Source organism: Corvus kubaryi, unplaced genomic scaffold (genome assembly GCF_017639235.1).
Source record: "Corvus kubaryi isolate FWS band 111438036 unplaced genomic scaffold, C.kubaryi_AGA036_p1.0 76, whole genome shotgun sequence".
Lineage (NCBI taxonomy): Eukaryota > Metazoa > Chordata > Aves > Passeriformes > Corvidae > Corvus > Corvus kubaryi.
Genome location: NW_024582063.1, coordinates 1,481,278 through 1,503,344, shown reverse-complemented (window position 1 = coordinate 1,503,344; position 22,067 = coordinate 1,481,278). Strand labels below are relative to the sequence as shown.

At 47.9% G+C, this 22,067-nt stretch overlaps 1 protein-coding gene across 3 annotated transcripts in view; it reads right to left on the bottom strand.

Annotated features, from left to right (window-relative positions):
• The window catches only part of GALNT14 (polypeptide N-acetylgalactosaminyltransferase 14), a 96,942-nt gene that overhangs the window by 28,767 nt on the left and 46,108 nt on the right, over window positions 1-22,067 (bottom strand). The window contains exons 3-6 of one of the 3 annotated variants that reach the window (XM_042051564.1): window positions 14,755-14,853; window positions 4,758-4,825; window positions 2,221-2,286; window positions 199-320 (exon numbers count right to left, since the gene is read on the bottom strand). In XM_042051564.1, coding sequence (XP_041907498.1) covers window positions 199-320; window positions 2,221-2,286; window positions 4,758-4,825; window positions 14,755-14,853 — 355 coding nt within the window. The remainder of the gene's footprint in view (window positions 1-198; window positions 321-2,220; window positions 2,287-4,757; window positions 4,826-14,754; window positions 14,854-22,067) is intronic. The other 2 variants (XM_042051566.1, XM_042051565.1) reach the window with 2 other exon arrangements.

The window sequence follows — 22,067 nt, the reverse complement described above, 5'->3', positions numbered from 1 at the left end:
CAGACATCCCACCTGCCTCCTGAGTGGAGGAAGGCCAGAAAACACCACTTTGTACCCCAAAGGGCCCCTCTGTACCCCTTACTTGGATGCCTGGATGCAGCTGGTTATGGCTGGATGGTCATGCCCACTAAGAGGAAGAGGAGGGGGCCATCGGCCATGCATTCCCTGAGGGTGACCCTGTCTCTCAGGAGCACTCACCTCTTTGATCCTCTGCAGCAGAGGGAGCAGCCAGTCCTTATTCACCTCACAGTGACTATCCAGGAAGGTCAGGACAGCTGCTTTTGCCGTGTCTGCTCCTCGGATTCGGGACCGGATCAGACCTGTCCAGGGACACACCACGTCAGCTGCTGCCCAGATGGCTGGGTAACACCCCCAGCCTCCTCCACCAGGGTCTCCTGCACTCGTGCTTCTCCCAGGTTTTGACCTGCCTAAATCCCATCCAGATAAAACATGGCCCAGGTTCATTGGATCCTTCCCAGTGCTGCAAGGTATGCAAACCATTTCCTAAGATCCCCAACACAAATAAATGGCTCCACCAAGGTTACTGACTTACGGCATTTATAACAATATGTAGTTTGCACAATTAGTTCTGCTGTCACCTTCTGGGACAAAACATGATTCAAAGTGCTTTCATTACCCTCTGCAGGCAACAAATCTAACACAGATGTGAGGCAGTGGGGAATGGGCCAGGGAAGTTGAGGATGGGATCACCTTGTGACAAAATTAAGCTTTTCCTAGACCGCTGCCTCTTCCCTGCTGTGATCCTTTCCATGTCCCAGCGACTCTCAGATTTCTCTCCCACCCTGAGGGCACTGCTCAATGGGAACAACATTTTCCACCCAGGAAAGAGGCTTGGCTCATCAGGGTTCTGACAGTGAACTTGGGAATCATGTGGAGATGGGAAGGGATTGCTGCACACGTTTGTGAGAAAGAAAAATGAAAAATGAGGGAGGTCATGGAAACCACACATGGATTTCACACAAGACTTTGGCAAGACCACTGCTCTTAAAGATGCCCTGTTCCTACTTATGCAGGAGTTAACCAGCTTTCCAACACTTCTCCTGCCTGAAGTGGTTGCTCAAGGGAACCATGAAAGGAGATGGTTTGTTGGCAAACAAGAAAAGACACAGGTGACTCAAGGGGAGCAGAACTTCTTTATGAAGCCGAAACAGTGGCAATACAAGGGGACATAGAGGCAGATAAAGAGAGACAGAAGGATTTTAGGGAGCAGCACACATTAGGACTGTGCAGGAGGTCACTGACTTTCATATTAAAATTCCCTAGGGGAAAGGGGTTAAGGAACAGCCTCCAAGCATTTGCCCTTCCCAAATCCTGGCAGCCCCTGAGGGATACAGTTTAAGAGATGTATTCAGCAAGGTAAGGTTGAGTTCCCACATTCTGACTGATTTACAGAGCACCAATAACTGCAGGTCTATCAGCTGCTGGAGATGAGCACACACATACCCCCATAACACACGGGAGAAAGGTGAGAAGGAGGGGCAGGTCTGTGGAGATCTCCCTTACTCTCCTGCCAAAGCAGGAATGTCTCTTACACCCATGGGGCCTGATGCCACCCTGTCACCATACCTGCAGAGCTGAAACCCTCTGCAGAAAGAATCCACAGAGAAAAAAACCTTCTCCACTCCTCAGTCTCCTCAACCCAACACTGACCTGGACTCACAGCTTGAATCTGCAGCATGAAAACACTTCTTTGTTTTTAGTTCTCCTAATACTGTAAAGCAGGATTTGAAACACACATTCAGACTATGGGAAATGGGAAGATGTCTCAAAAGGTTGCCAGCAGCATCCCAGCAGGACACACATTCATCCTCCATATAGCCCTTCTTAATCTCTCAAATATAATTAATTATTAAAAAAAAAAAATCCCACAGAAGCAGCAGGAGCAGATCTTCTCTCTTTCATTAGAGCAAACATCTTTACAAATAAGACCCCAGGCTTTGTTTTGCCTGTTCTAATTTTCTGGCTAATAAGCTACAGCTGAGCCTCACTGGATATCTTAATAGTCCCATCTTTTTCAGCGAGAGAGGAGAGATCCATTTCAAATCCCAGCCCTTCATCACATTTCCTTTTATCAGGGCCGTCCTTACTCCCAGGAGCCACTGACCTCCTTGCTGACCACACCATGGAGGTTCCCCCAAGCTCCATCACTCTCACACTTCCCAAAATCTGCGTTTCCCCATGTGGGCAGGTAGCTCTTACCTTCCCGCCGTCCATTCCGCAAGCACTTCACCTTGGGGAGCTGGCCCAGCAAGCGGCAGTCATCAGCTTGGGAGACACAAAGGAGGACAAGTCAGCCCTCACAGTGGCTCTGGCAGCAGAAATGGGGACTCCTAGGAGAGACTGGGAGCAGGGAGAGGCCCCTGTCCTTGGCTGGCTGATGGCTTGTTAGGGCAATGGCACTGCTGGGTCACGACAGCCTTACCCCTCAGCTCATGCAGCATAAATTGGGCCTGGCACAGCAGCAGTTTTCATAAAACTAGTGTAAATTCAGCAGATTTACACTGAGAGCAGCTGAATTATGCTCTAAAATCAGCATAGAAAAGTTGTGGTTCGGGTCAGAATCTAAATTTTTGCACATTAATGCAAATGACTATTTTTGGTAGCTGCAAAGCAACGCACAAGCTGTTGATGGGTGTCTGCCTGGCAGGGCAGGAGCTTCCTGTGGTGGCTTGGAGCCTTCAGTGAGGAGAAAGGGATGCTCAAAGAGAGCCCTGTGGAGCAGCTGGGGGCTCCTCACACCCTGGGCAACAGCTCCATGGGGCAGAAAGGCCTGACAGACACCTACACCTGAGCTAGGGAGGTCCTGCAACCCCACACGCAGCCTTAGGATCCCTCCTCACCTGGATTTCTCCCAGCAAAGTGGAGGATGTCAGGTGCACCCATCACAGTCCCTTCCAACTCTACACACCCACGCCGTGACCTCCACAACCCCTTCATGGCTCACACCCCTCTGCCTTCTCTTCCTCAGTGCTATAAACACAGAGCCCCATTCCCTCTGCCCAACCCCTGCACCCATACACCCCCCTGAGCACCTTCACCCCTCCAGAAATCTCTGCAGCAAGAAATCACTGTACCCACACCCCTAACAATTCAGGGACAGAGCTGGAACGGGGAGCAGAAGTGCCAGGGCTTGGCTACGGACTCACAATGAAAACCTGCTGGGGATAGTGGGAACTCATGTGCTGAAGAACTGCATCCCAGTGAATAACAAGTCAGCAGGCAGAGAGAGGTGAGAAACGAGACACAACTGGGCATGAGATAAAAGCACTAATTGCTTGGGGTGGGTTGCAGGGAAAAAAACTGACCACGTGTGTGTAGTGTATTATGCAAATGCATGTATTTTATGTAAATGCATGCAGAGCAGATGCCAGCAGGCTCAGACTATCACAGGAAAGAAGATGTCAGATAGCTGAGGAGAGCTGAGTAGCTGAGGGGTTGCCCTAAGTTACACAGGAAACAGGCTCCCCTCTGGTGCCCTGGGATGAGTTAAAACCCAGCCCTGTTCCTTCTCCCTGGCTCACAGCACTTGGCACGCTGTGACAGGGGAGCTGCATTCCTACAAACCTGCCTACTTCCAGGAAGGCAAGTGCTTTGCCTATTTAGCCAAATACCCGGCATTTACTTCCTCCACCTTCCAAAAATCCTGCTCTGCTGTTCTCCAGGGCAGCTCAAGTCCCTGCACCTGCTGCTCCTCCCTGTTCTGCCAGTTCCCAGACTCGCCCGGCCTGCCCGCCCCGTGTGTTGGAGCTGCTCCAGGGCTTACCGTAATCACAGCAGCTCCTTCCCCTAGCTTCAGCAACTTCCCAGCGAGGTGTCAATGCCAAGAAGTGGGTCTTGTGTGAAATCTGTCCCTAATGCTCTCCAAGGCAGTGCCTATTTATAACATCCAAGAGCAAAGCCTAGATCCATTTTTATAAAGAAACCTATCTGGCTTTGTTTTCACGTTTCCAAGTAAACAGCTTTATTTTGCAGCTCCTAGAAACATAAGTGCCACAGACCACTCAGCCAGTTTATCATCCTTTTTATGCCCGAGACAGTATTTTTGAGCACTTAGATCTTCAACTCTCCCACCACACCAGGCAAGGTCTTTAGCTGGGGTGGTTCCCTGGCAGCCCCTGGGGCTTCAGTTACCTTCTGCTGGAGACCAGAGCTATTGATTTCCCTTGAGTCACACTATTAACTGGGAGGGAACAGCAGGAGGATGTGGGCTGTCTCTGTGGTGTACAACACTATTTATGGTGCACCTCAGAAATGGGAAACCCATGCAGGGAATCCTCTTTCCATGGGTGAAAAAAAAAAAAATCAGGACCACCTGACCACCTACATAAACGTATGCAGAACATATACATAGGATCATTGTCATATACACTGTCATTGTCCCGTGCAATTCCAGTGGTGTCAACCCAAAACTGCTCCTGGCTGCAGCTGAAAGCCAGATCAAACACACCATGGCCATGGTGGGGTACAGCCATGTAAGGATTGGATTCACGTCTACTGGGCATAAAAACAATTTGCCATGCACTTTTCTTGCATTATTTTCATGAGAAGAGGCTGGATCGTTTGGAATTTGAATTCTACACGTGGCGATGCAAACCCGGCACAGCAGGGTTTGCTCTTCGCAGCTACAGAGCTTTAAATTTCCTTCCACTCCAGCAAACTCTCCCCCACTGAGCACAAATCCCAGTCTCTCACAGGCTTTTTGGCCCTTTGCTTTTAACAGGGAAGGGGACACTTACGGTCATCACTGAAGTCATCCACGAGTATGATTTCATGGACAAGGTGCTCTGGGGTGCGGTTCAGCACGCTAAGGAATGAAGAGAGAAAATCCATGACAGTGCTTGACCAACTTAACAACCCGGCAAATGGAGTGGAAGAGCCGAGGAACTGACCCCCCCACCAAAGCACAGGAGACCAGGCTTGGATTTCCAGAAAGGATATACTAGATAAGAACCCAGAAACCACCCCCCAATAATCTCCAGTGGCTGGCTGTCAACTCCCTGTAGCCTGATCTAGGAGCCAAGCGCTCTGTATTCCTAGGAAATAGCTGCAATTCACCCTTTTCACCTTTGTGAGCAAAAGCAGAGCCCCACGTAAAGCCAGGAAAAACTGGCACTTTTTCCCCAAATTACACCAAGATTCCTAACTGGGCTTACAGCAAAGCTACTGTCACCTCTCCACCTCCTCTGGGGCTAATGATATGGTGTCCAGAAACAGCAGGGCCAACACAGAGAAAATTACCCAGCTCAAACCCATCTTTACACAGCTCACAGCTGTGGCAGGATGACTCCTGTTTTTATCCTCAAGCTGATTGTGTTTTGGAGGCTGCTGAGAGGATAAGAGCAGGGTCAGAGCCCACCCAGGTAATGAAAGAGAGAGGCTGGAGGATGTGGTTCACAGCTCCCTCCGTGTGGACAGGCACTGTGAAACACGGCACAAAGCTACAGTCTTCCCTTAATTATGCCACCAAGGGTTATTATTGTTGTTACTATTATTAAGAAGTCTAGACCTGCTCTTTCCCTTTCTCTCACAGCGCAGAAGTCGTGGATTGGTTGCACCAGCTCCAGCAATAAACACCAGTGCCAAAGTCACCCTGACACGTAAGACAAGGAGTTGCAGTTGCTATTACACATGCTTAAAATCCTGCCCCAGCAAAAGGTCAAGGCTGTCTGCTTGAAGCAGAAGCCCCAGAGCATCCCAAAAGTCACCTAAGTGCTTGACTTGGGCTTTGATAATGCCAGTCAGATTGTACAGACTTCTACAGCATTCAAACCTCTTTGCCTTCATCCTGAGCACGGTTCCTTTTCCACACAGGATTTAAAATCCCCCCAAAATTTCAGATCTTCAGACCTCCTACTGGCACAGGAGGGCAGTCACCCAACTAGCTAACAATCTTGCAGCCCCTGATCCTGCCAGATTCCTATTAACAGGTTTTCCCAGTCTCTCAGGCTCCCAAAACTCTGGCCAAAAAAAGCCTGGAAGTCTGGAAAAACCACATTCCTGGCCCAGACCCCAGTAAAGAGAGCTACAAAGGAGAGAAGCCCCAGGGGACTTGAGAGTCACCCAACCAGCTGGCAGAAAATGCAGCCCACCCCACCCAGGGGGTTCCCCTTTGCCAGGTGCCTGCTGCCTGCACTGGCGTACCCCCTCCCCTCCAGGTGCTGGAATTACAACCCTGCAGAGAGAAACAGTTGAACTGGATTGTTTTGGAAGGCATACAGGACATCACAAGGCAGATGCTTGAAATAGAATCACAGCATCAGAGAATGGTTTAGGTTGGAAGGGACCTTAAAGTTCATCCAATTCCAATCCAAGTGCCACAGGAAGGGACATCTTCCACTAGACCAGGGCGCTCAATGCCCCATCCAACCTGGTCTTGAACGCTTCAAGTAAATGGGCATGTGCAACTTCTCTGGGCAACTCACAGAAAGTAATTTCTTCCATATATAATGAATCCTTCCTCCAAGCTGGTTTCTCTTTTCCCTGAGCAGAAATCCTCAAAGAGGGGGGTTCTCTATCAGACCAGAGTGAGTAAGCCTGGAACCTCCCTTGTGGAGCGCCTCAAAAATCACTTCCAAGAATTACTTTCCCTGGAAACACAATCCCTGCCTCTTCCAGTTTCAGGATCTTGGTAAAAGCCATTCTTTTCCCCCACTATAGATGTCTTGCATGCTAAGGTTTGAAGGAAGAGAAAGCCACAGTTCCCTAAGCAACAGTCAGGAGCTGCTGTGTCCACCCTGACACTTTGGCTTGTACCAAGCAGAGTTAGACAACACCACCTCTCCAAGAGCTTGCATGAAGTACTGGGAGAAAGTGGCTCAGCGCCCCTCCTCCCACTGGGGCACGCAGAACAATTTAGATGTGCTGTTTCCACCTGTCAAGTGTTTTTTAATTATTGTTATTAATAGGCTTGTTATTTTTTAGAAATCCCCGTACGCCAGAGCTGAGTTCAGCAAATTACCGTAGCTGAGCATCAGTAGACAGAGACAGGAGAGCAATATCATGCTCAGTGGAATATTTAACAAGTGCTGATTGCCTGGAAACCTAACTCTGTGAAACCTGCAGGAAAGAAGGAGGATTGTAAGAAAGCCAGCAAAATAAATAAATAACCCACCGAGAGAGGGAGGGGAGGAGGCAGTGGGCAACTTGGAACATTCAAGGCCTGCCTCTGCCTTGTCTCCCCTGTAGATTTGGCTGCCAGAAATGCAGTACAAGGCTTAACTCTACGAGAAGGTGGCTGCAAAGGGGCTGATTCTGCTTTTGGTGGTACCAGCCAGAATAACTCAACCAAAACCGTGGCACTGGGCTGTGTAGACTCAGGCCTGGGCTCTAAGCAGTACTCAGTGCCTTGGAGGAACTCCTGCCAGAGCACCTCTTATGGAAGAAAATGGACCATTTCCAAGGCCCTGGGCTGGGCAGAGGTACAGCCCAGTCTCTGCTCAGCTGCAAGCTCCCACTGTTCCCAGGTCAAGCAGTTTGCTGCCAACTCTGTGCCTGGCCTTGCCACCCCATAAATCGGGGAAGGTGACCCCTGAATGCCAACAGTGGCCATTGGTGGGACTGACCAGAGCAAGAGGGAAAGGGCCAGCATGCTGACCCACAAGGGAAGGATGTCTCCAAGGACTCCTCTGGCTCCATAAACCGTCAGCCTTCCATGGGGCTAATGACAGACACCACTGTGGGTGGCACAGCATCCCCCTACCTGTACCACCAGAGCCCTCTCCCATCAAATCCCTTGTGGGACTCCCTCACCACAGAACACTCTTCCAAAATTCAAGCGAACAACTCACCCTGGTGAGGGTGGTCCAAAGGCTGGCTCTATGGAACCTGATGTCCACTGGTTTCAGTGCACTTTGAGCTCATTATTGCACCTGCAAGTCAGTGCACAGACCCCAGCAAGCCCCAAAACTGCTGCTAAGCCCAGGGCCACTTGATGCAGGCACAGAGAGATCCCCAGCAAAGCCAAATTCGTGTCTCCAACGCATTTTCTGCCTGGTGATCTATTAACCACATAATAACACACACAGGCTCTGGACACACAGAATATAAGCACCCCTCCTGCAGTGCTTCTCAGGGAGAATGGGAAAAAGAGGCATCAAATCCTCCACGTTTTCAACGTTACAGTTTTTGGGTTTTTTTATTTCAGACAGACCATAAAAGCACTTTTAAAAATTCAAAGCCAGCTTTTCTATTACTTGTGCCTCTGCTCAGCTTTGATTTTTTTTTAATACCTTCCTTTCTTTATGTCTGTGCATGGCTTTTTTTTCCCTTTTATACAGGTAAAATCAGAAGACAATATTATAGTGCTTTGAAGTCCCTCTGTTATAATAGATTTTTTTCCCTGAAATCAAACATAGGTAGATATATATTGCTATGATGGGCATATTTGAACAAATCAAAACAGTTTCTAAGTTCTGCTGAGCCAAAGATCACAACATTTTCTCCCTTAAATTGCCAAAAGACCTGTTACCATCAGAATGAAAGTCCATGCCTCCAGTCCAGAAAGTGCTTAGTTAACCTAAAAAGAACAGGTTTGCCACTGAATTATCTTGAAAAGACAATGCTGAAATTTTCTTTGTTCCGATTTATGTACCTTATGCAGACAGAGCCATGGAGAATTTCACCTTAAATTCTCATTGTAAGGTCCATCCTCCTCAAGAATTTGTTGGGATCCTTTTCCACCTACCCAGAGGTAAGCATTGGATCCCACAATTTCATCTCCAAATGAACACCAGGGCAAAAGTCCCCCTGACGATGTAAGATATGGAAAATGTTTGTGGGAAGGAATTTAGACCTGACCAAGTCAGTGTGATTTTGGGCACCACCCACTTGCTTTAGAGAGGTGACTGTGGACACCCATCCTTGAGAACTCATGAACCTGCTAATTCTCTCCATAGCAACATATTAGGACTTGTTGGGGGATAAAGAAACACCTTTGGGAGGATAATAAAGTATGAAAAGGGCCACGGGTCACAATTATCGAAATCAGACTGAAAGTATGGAGAGAAAATACCCACCAAAATGAACTGCTTCAACAACCCCAAATGGCTAATTATGTCGGAAGAAAGACATCACGCCAAGAATAACCATAATGAGCTTTGATTACACTGCGGCTTTCGCATTTTATTCTTTCAAATACCCGCCAAGCTCTTTGAAATTCAAGAGTTCTCTTATGTTAACATCAAAAGGTAAAAGCGCACAGAGGGCTGTGTACTCGGTCGCCACGAGAGATGATTAGCAAATTAAGAGAAAAAAAAAGTCTGGGGTTTAAGTAAAAAGCGGAAAAGAAAAAAAGAAATGAAAAAATAGTCAGCACAAAGTGCTAATTATACAGTTTCTGTGCAACACCTGGCTTGTTTTTGCTTCTTTAATCAGGCTCATTTCAGTTATGGCACAGACTCTATATGGTGCCTAAGCAAGGAGGCTTTGTCACCTCCTCATCTTTGTCTCAGATGTGTCTGGATGCAGAAAAGGCAGTGGCACGAGGGGAAGGTGCAAGGTGCTGGCTGCCCAGGACATCACTTCTTTCACCTATGAGCAGTGGAAAATGAAAGGCATGATATTCATACTGCTAATTAATGACCTAAATATTTGATGTGGTATTCACAGCACTTTCATCAGGACTCCTGCCAAAGGATGTGTTTTGGTTTGTCAGCAAGAGGTAAATAATTTAAGTTTTCTTATTCCTGCCCTGAGCTCCCCAGCTGCAAGTTTGAAGAATAAATAAATAAAAACCACTCAGCAGAGTAAACGGAACTGTCTCACCGTCTGCCCAGCAGGTCATCCACATGATGATTAGGATTCCCTTGCTAAATCCAGGCTACTATAGGATGGAAAGACAGGACAGAAGAATTTGTTTGGGGATTATTATTATTATTATTATTATATTATTTTAAATGTCTCTCTGTTGCTTATTTTCTCCCTTGCTCCTGCCTTCCCACCTTGGGTTTACTCACACAGTCCCACCTCACGCACTGTTGGAGACTCTCACCATTTTTTAGGCACTGAGCCCTGGAGCTTGAAATACATGAAACTGAACCCCAGAGGGATAAGGAACTTGTTGAAAAGTGAGTGGTTGAAACAACCCAATGAAACCTTCTTCACCATCTGCACAGTAAAAAAAACCAAAACCTTAAAAAATCTCAAGAGCTACTTTGCTATTCACCATGTCCTCCTTCCTTTCTGGCCTCTTCTCCCATTTTCTGTTTCCCTTCCTCATGACACCCATCCCTTACTCCCTGGACAGTTGTACACAAGCACAGTTGCACACGCATTTATAAATGCTGACCTCACCATTTCCAGAGATTTGGGCATTCAGTAAATTTACCTTTTCTTTTTTTCCCTCTGCTTTACTTCCAGCTGGCAAATGGTCAGAGAAAAGATCATGAAACTTTTAAATGAATTCATTATTCAACACAGTCTGCCAGCTTTTCTCAGTAACTCTGACAACGCAAACCGTCCATAAACTAACCATCCCCAACGCTCCCAACGTGACCTGGGTAAGGGGTGCTGTGGAGGCCATGTGCTGCTGCTTCCTACCACGAGCCCAGAACACACTGAGCCTGCAAAACAGCTCAGCTTCAGCACTTGGGGAGCATTGAGGCTCTCAAGCACCCAGGAAAACTGCAGGAATAGCAAAATCCCCCTGTGGATCAGGTACGTGGTGTGGTCCCTTCTGCAAGCACTTCCCTCTGCCACTCCTCTGTGTTCACATGGGATCCTGTAGGAAGTGCCCCCTTTGCAGGGACAGTGCCCCATCACCCACAGCTTTGGAAAAGCCAAGAAATGTCCCTTTGTCCTATTTCTCGCTCCTGCCATGGCAATTAACTGAGAACACTGATTCTGCAATGAGGCTGGAAAATCCAGCATACTGGAACTCAGAAAACCAGGTTTGCAATTCAAAATCTTCCACCAGCTACACAGAGATCACCTCTCTGCTTCTCAGTCTGTCCGTCCTCAGTCTGTCTATCTGTCACGTGGGTTACACCACTGTGGAGATGTACTGGGGAGAACAAGGTAGAAGAGGTGCCCAATGCTCAAAGCACTTGGCCACAGACGGCCTCAAAAGGAACAAAGCACTGTCAGGAGGACAGAGTTTGTTTTGAATGGCCAAGGAAAATGATCCATGTTGTTACAGCCACTGTGGGATGGAGTCATCTGGAAGATCTAATTAAACTGAGTATTTGGCGAGCAAGAGAGAAAACGCCCCAAGCAGTCAGAAGGCACAGAAAATTAACCTACAGAGGATAAAGAGGCAAACGAGCTCCCAGCTGGGTCCAAAAAGAGGCAGGGAGGAGGCAATATGTGCACAATCATATCACCACATCTGGAGAGGAACAGAGCAGGAGCCACGTCACCAGCTTGCCACCAAGGATTAGTATCCCTAGGCTTGGCCGGATCAAAGCAAGCCCCTGTGCACTGCATCCAGGAGGAAAATGGTGAACCCTGGTGCCAAAAGGCCACCTCCAACCATGGAGACCAGAAAAAAGAGGGTCAGCTCAGGACAGTTCAGGATCTCAGCCCCAAGGAGGGCAGAGGAGACGGGGACCCATGCTTTCATCGCAGTTCCTCAGTTCCTGCACTTGCCTCTGTGGTGCAGCTCAGCGGGATGCTCTGGCACTGTGGGGAGATGAACCTACAAGAAAGGGAGCTCAGAAGGATCCCCAAAGCTGGGGAAAACCTCCCCACAGATAAAACATGAGCACTGGAATTGCCAGGGCCTATAAGCAAGGAGAAGCAGTGCACAGGGCAAAGCTGTGGTGGAAATCACACACAACCAGGTAAGGAAGGCAGTAAAGGCAATTAATCAAGTCAAGCAAAAGAAAAGAAGAGGAACAAGGAAGAAAGTCTTTTTATGCTGGAAATAAGAAATTCAAAGGACAATCATCTAGAGGAAGAAGTAAAAATTCAATGTACCTGTACTTCTATAACCTTGCTATCGCTGCAATGAACAGTTCTCTAACGAAGGCAGATATGGGGGACCCAGGCCTAGGAGATGTACCATGGGTCTAACATTTCTTATGTGACATCATCACTCATGATCACACCTGGCAGGACAGTCAGGTGCTGAGTTATGGGGAGAAATGAGACTAAAATCCATCCCTGCACTTCACATGCTACAAGCACCCTATATCTCAGGGGCTAGAGGACTGCACTTGCCACCTCTGTTACAACTGGTTTTGGAGAATGGCAAATTCATGCCAGGCACTGCAAAGACAAAAGAGAAGGTCCAGGATCAAGGAGGTGGTGCACAGCACCAAGCATCAGTGTCACCCAAAATCCACACACCCTGGAGAGAGAAAGCAGTGAGAGATTACTGAGTGTGAAGGAAGGAGACAGGATTGGGCATGAAACCATAAAGCAGAGCAGGAATTCAATTTCAGGACTGTCAAACTCACTTGTGGCCCTGGATATGCTCACCTGAGGAAGGATGCTGAGAGAAAAGCTCAGCAAGGACATGACATGGAACAGGGCACAGCTAAAGCCTCCCCCTAACCAGCAATCCCAGTCTGACCAGTACCAGTCATGGCAAGGGATCCCTGGGGATGCCAGGGTTTAAAAGACAAGACTTGCACCAGGGCACAGACTGTCACTACATGTGCGTGAGATGCAGCTGCAAAACTCTACTGGCACAGAGCACAGCACACCCACGCTTGCAAGAGAGGAACCCACCAGCCTAGACCTGGACACACCTCACCAGATCTTCCCACAAGAGAACCTGCAGGTTCAAGGCACACACTGGGATTAAACACAGATTTCAAAAACCTGCAGTGAAAATGAAGCCTTCAGTCTATCCACGACAGCAAAAACACAGTGTCATAGGTTAGCAAGCATAGTCCCGGAAGGGACGTCCTTGCTAAGGGGTGCTTACAGTTTCCTCTGGGAACTGATAGAACCTATCAGCTGGCCAGTTTGAATATGGACAATTCTCTAAGCCACTTAAAGTTGTGATCACCTCTGTGATCCACATTTAAGAATAGGCAAACTCCCCCTCCAAGCTCTCTCTCGTTTCCGGCGCTGGGACAGGTGGCTGCGGGCCCCGTGTGAGGGCCAGCGGGCCCGGCCAGGCCCTGCTTGGGCCAGGCCGGGCCGGGCCACGGCCATCCTGAAGCCAATGGACCTGTTCCAGCTGTGGAACCCCCCCCACTGCCTTGCCGTGGGCAGCCGGAGCGGCTCGGCTCTCCCCCTCTCCACTGCGATAAGAAAAATTCAACATTCCAGCTGCAAAGCTGCAAGGCCGAGGTGAGAGTAACCCTTTTATTGCTGTGAAGAGCTGAAAACCTGAGGGAAGAGAGAGAGGAGATGCTTAAAGCTGAAATTCTGTTGTGAAGCTATGATATATCAGAGTATCCTGTTGTAATTTCATGAAGATATGGGGGGTGGAGCGTTCAACTCGTGAGCAAAAGCACCTGCGCTGAGATAGGCAGATGCTGACGCAGCTGTAATTTCATGAGAAGTTTGGACAGGGAGAGATGAACCAGATGAGGACTTTTGCTCCAAACAGGAAAGGAGAAAACCTCAGTCCCTAGAGATGAACCAGATGAGGACTTTTGCTCCGAACGGGAAAGGAGAAAACCTCAGTCCGTAGAGATGCTCCCAGAGATAGTCCTAAAGATGAAGATGATGAAGACCCTTTGCTCCCAGGGAAGGAGAAGGGCCTCTGTTTTTGTTTCTGAACGGCTCAACCTTAAAATTGTACCCCAAAAAACTTCAAGAGTGGACCCTCGAAGGCAGTTGCGGGAAAAGCTGCAAGTCGGGGGAAAGGACTCACACGCAGGCAGAGAGACTCCTCTTCCTAAATGGACTGAACGATATTTGGAAGTGGGCGGCTGTCTCGTTGTGATAATGTTTTCATAGCATGAGCAAGAAGAGACTTCTCTTTCTAAATGGACTGAACAAGGTTATTATGGAAGTGGTAAACAGACTGAACATCTTAAGGGTTGTCTTTTCACATCGTCAGTGGGAGAAGGGAGGAAGGTGGGGGGAGGAGGAGAGTTCTGAAGGTGGTATTTTTTTTTTTTCTTCTTTTAGGTCTGTTAATAAACTTCTTTATATTCTTTCAAGTTTGGTGCCTGTTTTGCATTTCTCCTAATTCTTATCTCACAGCAGATAAACAGTAATGAGTATTTTGGACCAAACCACTACACTAAATTGGTGTTTCCGCCCGGTTACAAACCGAACCCGCGACACACAGCCAAGAACAAACCAACAAATGAAGGAATGGCCACATGCCCAGAGTGCTCCACCGTGTCACTGCAGGAGTACAGAAACCATCCTTGAAAATCTGGTCTGCATGTGTGTCATTAGGGCTTCTCAATTAGCAAGCCTTTCTGGCACTCCATGGGGCACTGGAGAAGCTCAAACAGCAGCACTGGAGCAGACATCCGTAGAATGATAGCTGTCCCTAGAGGGCTGGGACAAAATACAGCTGAGCACGCACACCCAGCTGGATATAAAAGCTCCTAGCCCAGACTCTGTAATCTGCTGATGATCCCTTAAGAGTTTCCCATGCTAGACCCTGCAAAGGGAGCACAGCTCCTCACTTTCCCAAGCACACCACTGTAAAACCTACTTCTCAGAGAGCAACTTTCAGGCTAATTTCTCTCGGTCACCATTTGAGACCACAGCTGGCAGGTCTGGTCCTGTTGCTGTGGTGAGTGCAAACAGATTCTGCTTTTATTCGTGATGACCACTGGCCCACTCATCCTCCTTTAAGAGATCCCCAGGAGCTCTTACCTCCGAACTGTCCTTAGCAGGGTGGACCTGGCCTCGTTGTGGAAGGTGATGACCACGGTGGTCGGTGGGAGGTCCTGGCTGTAGTGCAAAGTCGTACACCTGGGGAGGGAGAAAGCAGAAAAGGCTGGAATTAGAAGAGGGAGCTCACTTCATTAACACAGGCAGCAGAGTCCATCAGTAAATGGTCCTCCAGCCACTATTACAAATAAGTGAGACTTTTTCTGTGTGAATCATTTCTGAAGGAGTCCAGAAAATGCCAAGTAAGTCACCGAGGATTAAAGCAGCAAAGAACTGTCATTAATGGGAAGGGATGAGAAGGAAGACACCCAGCTGGCAGCCCTTTTCTCTACCCAGTGCTTCCCAGCTACCCACCAGTGCTTCTCTAACCCCCCTGGCTCGTGGCCCCAGCAGAGGTGAGAGCATTCCTGCAGCTCCAGCTCCAAGCTGCCTCACTGCCAGCCTTGTGAGGAAGCAATTCCCACCAGCCAGTTGCAAGGTAAGCCAAGCCCTGTTTCTAAATTGATTGTTTCCTTATTAATTCTGCCTTAATTGCATAACCAGACGACAGGGAAGATTGGGATTTAAAACTTTCCAAGCCAACCTGAAGCAGGCAAAACCCCACAGCTGCAACCACAGCCCCTGCTGCCTCCTTCCCAGGAGGAAATGTCACAGACTCTGTAATTATTTTGACCTTTATCTGATTAAATTTGTGGCTTTTATAGACCGACACCAATATATTCCTAGCTCAGAAAACCTCTTACATCCATGCTGCCCTTTCCAGGTCCCTATCAGTCCCTTAAGATGGTCTTAAGATGACAAAACAGTAGCTCTCCATCACAGCCATCCTGTCCCTTCCCATCCACATGCCACTTGTCTGCTCTTGTGTCACTGCCCAGGTGCTACCACTACCATCCTCAAATGTAGCAGGAAAGAGCCCTGAGCAGCCACTCTTCCAACAAACCATCAGTTTTCTCCCCCAAAGTTCTGGACCACAGTACCTGCAAGGTGAAGTAAAAACAGATGGAGAAATTAAGCTGAGGATGGAGATGAGAAAGCACGCAAGAGCAGCCAGACATTGCTGGTTTATGCTATTCAGAACTGCACGTTGCACCTCTCAAATGCCAAAATGCTCCAGATATTATTTTTAATGAGGTTTTCCATATTTTAATTTTGAAATTGCATTTCTGGCTATTTACAAAGTGAATTAAATTAAAGGGAAAAAAGGCTGCACAACAGGAGAAACAATTCCAAAGATAAAGAAAAAATTATACCCTGGGTGGGACAAAGTATTTGCAAACTCATGCTAGATTAGTTGCTGCTTTCTCTCATTGTTTCACTCAAAACCCTTTCCAAATCCTGCTTCAACTTGGCCAAAAGCAGGTTTCTCATTACTCCCCTGTTCTTTCAGCACAGTCATCCACAGCAGAAATTCACCTTCGAGCCAATTCTAATTCTGGGTCCATCCCCAAAGGACACCAAAGTCGCACAGCTATTCCATATGCAGGAGCAAGTTCAGCAACACTGCCCTGTGCAACAACACCCTCATCCATCAAAACTGCATCTCAGAGATGCTGAAAACAGAGGCTTTCTGAATTATGAAACAGCACTGGGTCATGCCCTGAGCCGCTTCTCTGGGTCTCTGCAGCCCCTTGCATCATCCAGTAGCCCGCTTCAGCTGAGCCATCCCAGACTGATAGGATGAGAAAGAAGCTACTGCTCAGTTCTGCCACGCTCAGGCTCAGCTCCCGTTTGCTCTATGGAGCTGCTGGGACAGACCATGGCAACTGCTCTCCCTGTGCTATTTATACCCCGCTCCCAGATGCGTGTCCTGCCACCCACTTCCAGCAGGGTTCTGTGGAGCAAACAAGGGAAGCTATTTCTGGAGAAGAACGAGAAAGAGTGGAAAATATAAAGTCACCAATACTTTACTTACACTATTACAACAGCCAAGGAGCTGGTAAATAAGGCAGCAGCTGGGTGTGTCTGTGCCTCCCACGGGTGGGAGTGCTGGGGATGCTGCAGGCTGGCTGAGGCTGCTGCTCGTGAGCAACAATTTGCTTTTAAAACTCCAGACGTCTGTGCACCAGACTGGCCCAACCAGGCCATGTGCATGTGGGGAAAGCTGGAATGTCACATACAGGCACCTCCAGAGCCGCAACTCACCCCTGGCTTCTGTCTAGTGAGGCTTGTCACATCCCAAGGACAGGAATGATGCTGCTATGGACCCCCAACCTCACTTTGCCTCTGTGACCAGCACTACACCACAGCTGGGACTTGCCTCTCCAAAAACTGCATAAAAAGGGTTAGGCAGAGCTGCTGTATTATCCAGGGCTTCTCCTCTTGGGTCCCTTATGGCCCTGACTCTGCCCTTGCTCAGGAGTTTACCCCTGGGTTCTTATTTCAGGAGCCGTCCCAAAGTTTCCTCCACTTGGTCCCTTTTCTTTTTTCCTTCCTCCCCCAGTGTAACTGCAGCTAAACATCCTGGGTCCCCAGAAGGCAGATTTCAGTCTAAGTTGTTGACTACAAGTGTCTTTTTTGGCACTTACTGGGGTAATAAAAACCACAGCTTGGAAAAGCATTAAATCCAGCATGTCCAGAATTATTTTGTGTGACAATTACATCTGGGGTAATTTCAATTTAATACCTCACTGCAAGTGAAAATTGCAGCATGCAGCCCTAAAATTGCTGTAATAATGAAAATAAACCAGCTAAAAGCTGCCTGTGCTACCTCAGGCTGTCACTGGATAAACGTTTTATGCTGCTGATGGTATTTCATAGGTCACCCAATTGCCAACAAAAAAAACCAAAACAAAACCAAAAACAACACCCACAACATTTTCAGGAAACCAATGAAAGTTTGAGTTTTTTTAGATGGTTAAAAAAAAAAAGGAAAGAAAAAAAAGGGAAAAAAAAGTAATAACTGCACTGCCTGTATTTGCAGTGTATTGAAACTCACTGGCTAAAGCCATTTAAAGTTTGATGCTTTGAAACCTTGCAGCAGGACTGGGGAGCAATCCTAGCACAGCAAGTGCAAGCAGGAATGGTGCCAGGTTGCACTGCAGGCTCCCAACAACTGGGTGGGGTCAAAGAAGACAGAAGCCTGGCTGGTCTGCCCTAAAAGCCCCAGGGTCCTCCAGATTGTCTCCAGATGGAGAACAATTCTTATTTCCTCATGTAAGAAGTCAAACTTAATTTGATGGGAAGAGTCACTTTTTTTGCTTAAAGTTTTTTTTCCATTCAAAATGGAAATAATTTCAGAATCAGAAAGTTCTGAAAGGGGTAGTCTGGCTACAAACACCTTGGAAAATCCCAGCCTGGACTGACTGCCTGTCCTACTTCCTTCAGGTTGGACAGAGCAGCACATCTCATTTCCATGTTCCCAACATGCCATTAAGAGGTCAGGAATAAATTATGGAGCACCTGTTTGTGGGGACAGGGGGCAGCCAGCCAGAGCCCTGCACTCACTGCAGGAATCACAGCGAAGTCCCTAAGTTTGGACACTCCAGCATCGCCCCCAGGCCTCCAAAGTCCCTTACTCACTATTGTTTTCTTGGGTTTCTTCAGCTCTTGTGCTCCTGGTTAGCAGTGTGGTATCACAGACTGGTGGGCTCTGCACACAACTGCCCCTGCATCCTTAGAGATCCTTCTGACAAGGGCAGCACGTGCCCATTCCCAGGGAATCTGAACCCATTTCACATTTAAAGTGGCAAACTTCACTCATAGTGCCCCTCACCAAACCACAGCCCACCCTGCCAACACAGCTGCACAGCACAATGGTAAAGATTAACAGTGTGAGCAGAGATGGGACCCCGTGTCACAGCCTGTCCTGGTGCCCCCAGGCTCATCCAAGGGCACATCACATGCCCACAGAGCTGTGGTGTGTCTCTCAAAACCCACCTCTTACATTCGCCCTCTCCTCTGCCTTGTCAACTTCCTTCAAGAAATTATCATCCTCATCCCATTCCCCTAGATTCCCCCTGTCAGGCTTCTGCTCATTCCTCTGCTCTACTCCAACAGCCATCACTTGCCAACAACTCTGCTTTGAATTTTTAATGTTTTCCATGAAGTCCAAACTCTCCCTCAACACAGCTCACCACTTCTGAAAGCACTCTCTGCATATTTACTTCAAACAGCCAGCTGCATCAGGCTACAGCATCTTTCACCTCCCTCCTGGCTCCTCTCTTCTCCTTGGAAACACATGGGAGAGCAGTCTCGTCACCACACATCCAAACTAAGGATATTTGGGTTTGGTCTGCACTCTGCAGCCACAAGGCTCTCGCATCAGCCCAGAGGACAGGGACCTGCCACCACAAACAGGATGGGTTCACACCATCCCTGATGGACAAACCACTCTGATTTCAGATGACACTCCCCAAAGTGTGAAAAATTACTCCCATGGAGGAAAATGAAAATTACTGCCCCAGGGAGAGAGGAAGGCACTGCCCATCACAAAAGATTAGAGTCCCAGCTGTCCTGGCCAGTAGCAAACCTACCCAGGCTCTGCACACCTGTAGGGATGGATGGCAGGACATGCAGACACCTTGGTCATACCTCTCAGGACTACCTCTCAGGGTGGCATACACAATGGTGGAAAACCATTGTGTCTAAACCTTGTCTTGAAGCTAAAGCAAAATTCATAAATCATAAAAACAGAATGATTTGGGTTGGAAGGGAACCTTAGAGATCATCTAGTTCCAAGTCCCTGCCTTGGGAAGGGACACCTTGCACTAGACCAGGTTGCTCTAAATCCCATCCAACACTTGAACAACTCTAAAGATGTGGCACTCCACAGTTCCTCTGGGCAACCTGTTCCAGTGTCTCATGGCCCTCACAAAAGAGAATTCTTCCCCAATAACTAACCTAGGAGACTTCCATGAAAAGACTCTAGCAATAGGAACCCTGGACACGGATTGATACAGAACTATAAAGCAACGTATGTGCCAACTCATATGGAATCTAGTAAGTTCATAGAGCTTACTGCTGGACAGGACTGTGCACCACCTCACTTGACCTCTGGGAAACACAGTCTCTGGCATTTCTCCCAGTTATTTCTGCATTTCTCAGTCATCCACTCATTAAGTCCAGTGGCTTGACCCTGACTGCAGAGTACCTTGCAAAAAATCATTACTTGATGACCTCCAGAGGTGGAAAACCCAAGACGTGCTGTTCACATTACAGTCAACGCATCAGTCTCATACAACAGTATAAATGGGGTACAACAATTCAGATTTTGCTTGACCAGAGCACATAGAGGGGTCAGTGATCTTCTTCATGGCATTCACCTCCCATCAACACCCTCAGTTCTTCTTGGCTCTCCCCAAGCCACCTTTCCTGCACGTTGCCTCAAAATACTTTTTCACTCAGTTTTGAGAGACCTTCAAAACTCCCTTTTGCCTTCCCAAGTTACACCAGCATCTCCTGCTCCTTCTCCAGGTATGCTTTGCCCCTGGAAGAGGCTGCCAAACAGAGGGCTGACCATGGTCTGTGCATCTCCAGCACCACAACAGCACCCAGGGCCTCGCCAGGACACAGCTGGGAGCAGTGAGACAACTGCTGGCACATCCTGCACATGGGGAGACACAAGCACAAAGACCTACTGAGAAAGCTCTGGGATTCCCTCTGGTGTTCTCCCTAAGCTCCACCAGGATACACCACAATCTGAGCGTGAACATCACTGCTCAGAGCACAGATGTGACCTTCGCAGCACAACGGGAAAAGCGGTGCCTGCAGGAATCGCCGCCAGCTACAGACCCTCTTATGCCTAACCTGGTCCGGCACGTCCACCTCGGGCTGGCCATGGCTGTGGGAAGGCTGGTGCTACTGAATCACCAAAAGGCCTAGAGCAAAGAGAGGCTGAAAACACAGCTGGAAGCCACAACAGTCCGGAAAGCAGCCATGCCAAAAGGAAAGAAGAAAGGACGCGGAGTCAGATGGCAGCTGGCAGTGCCACGTGATTGCAGGGAATGCCAGCTCAAGTTTGGCTTGCCAAAGTGAAAAAATACCCTTGAGAAAGGTCATTAGGATTCCTCTGTGCTGGACTGGCATGTGCCTTAGGTTTGCATTCCCAAAAAGGGACTGAAAAATCCCTAAGGTGGCATGTGACAGACGCTGCTGGGGCTGGGAGAAACAGTGGTGATCCAAAGAGAGGAATCCCTGGTTGAGCAGATGACTTCAGGGTGTGCAAGGGCTTGAGCAAGGGTAAGGAGGTACATCTGCAACAAATACTAAACGGTGGTTGGCATCAGAGCTAACAAGGAGTTATTTAGCAGGGTTGAACTAGATGTAATTGGATAAAATTGTAAAGAAGACCATCAGGAAAAATCTGTTGGGGCAGTGAACCAGCTCTGGCTGTAGGTTAGAGGTCCAGAGGAACCTGTCCAAGCCTGCACCTCTGCCTACCCCACAAAAAACCTAGAAAATGCACAAAAGAGGAGAGTCCTGCAAATTGGTGCAACTCAACCACTGGCTGACCTGAGATCAGCCTCCTTGGGTTGACCAAAAGGGACATTTTTCTACACAACTTCTGGAACTCGAAGCAGTGCTGTATTTGGCTAGTGTGCAATTAATATTTCCTCTAACTCACTGCCTCTTTCAGTCTCTTTCTTTCTTTTCCCTGCAAGATAGATATCTAAAAAATTAATCAAACGACTAAATTTGAAGAAAAGGGGAAATGCAAGAAGGCAAAAATAACCTTCTGTGCGCATGACGTGCTGCTGCCTGTGAACCTCAAAACTGATGAGAAGATGCATTTATAATTCATTAAAAATTTGCTGGATTTTTGTCTTCAGAAAAGGGGAGGGGGGAAAAAAAAGAGAATTTACTAAGAAGGAAGGAAAGAATAGCACGGCTGCCTTTAAAAACAAGTTTAACCAGATTGTGTGTCTTGATTTTCAAAGCAGCTCATGAATAATTCAGACTTCTAGGGCCCTCCACACAGACTCAGGGTCTGTCTTGCTTCTTGACTCCTTCCACCCTTCCTTCCTCAGAACTGAGGCAGAAAGAAAAATGGAGCCAACAAAAGTGAAAAGAAGAAAACAAAACCAGTACAATTCAGCAGAATTTTAAACTGAGGCCAGTTTTACTGGAATACCAGAGCTGACAGCGAAGTTTTGCACTTGGTGAAAGTAAAAGCAAAATCTGGTACCTTGCACCGTCATGGAAAACCACCAACCCCTTAGTAAAGGTCTTCAGAAGCCAGGACAACCTGAAATTACATTTCAGAAGGTCGAAACCCTGGATGTAAAGATTCCTTAGGGAAGATGCTTCCTGACCAGAGCTTCCTGGCACCACGTGGCAAATCAAAGCAGAGGAAG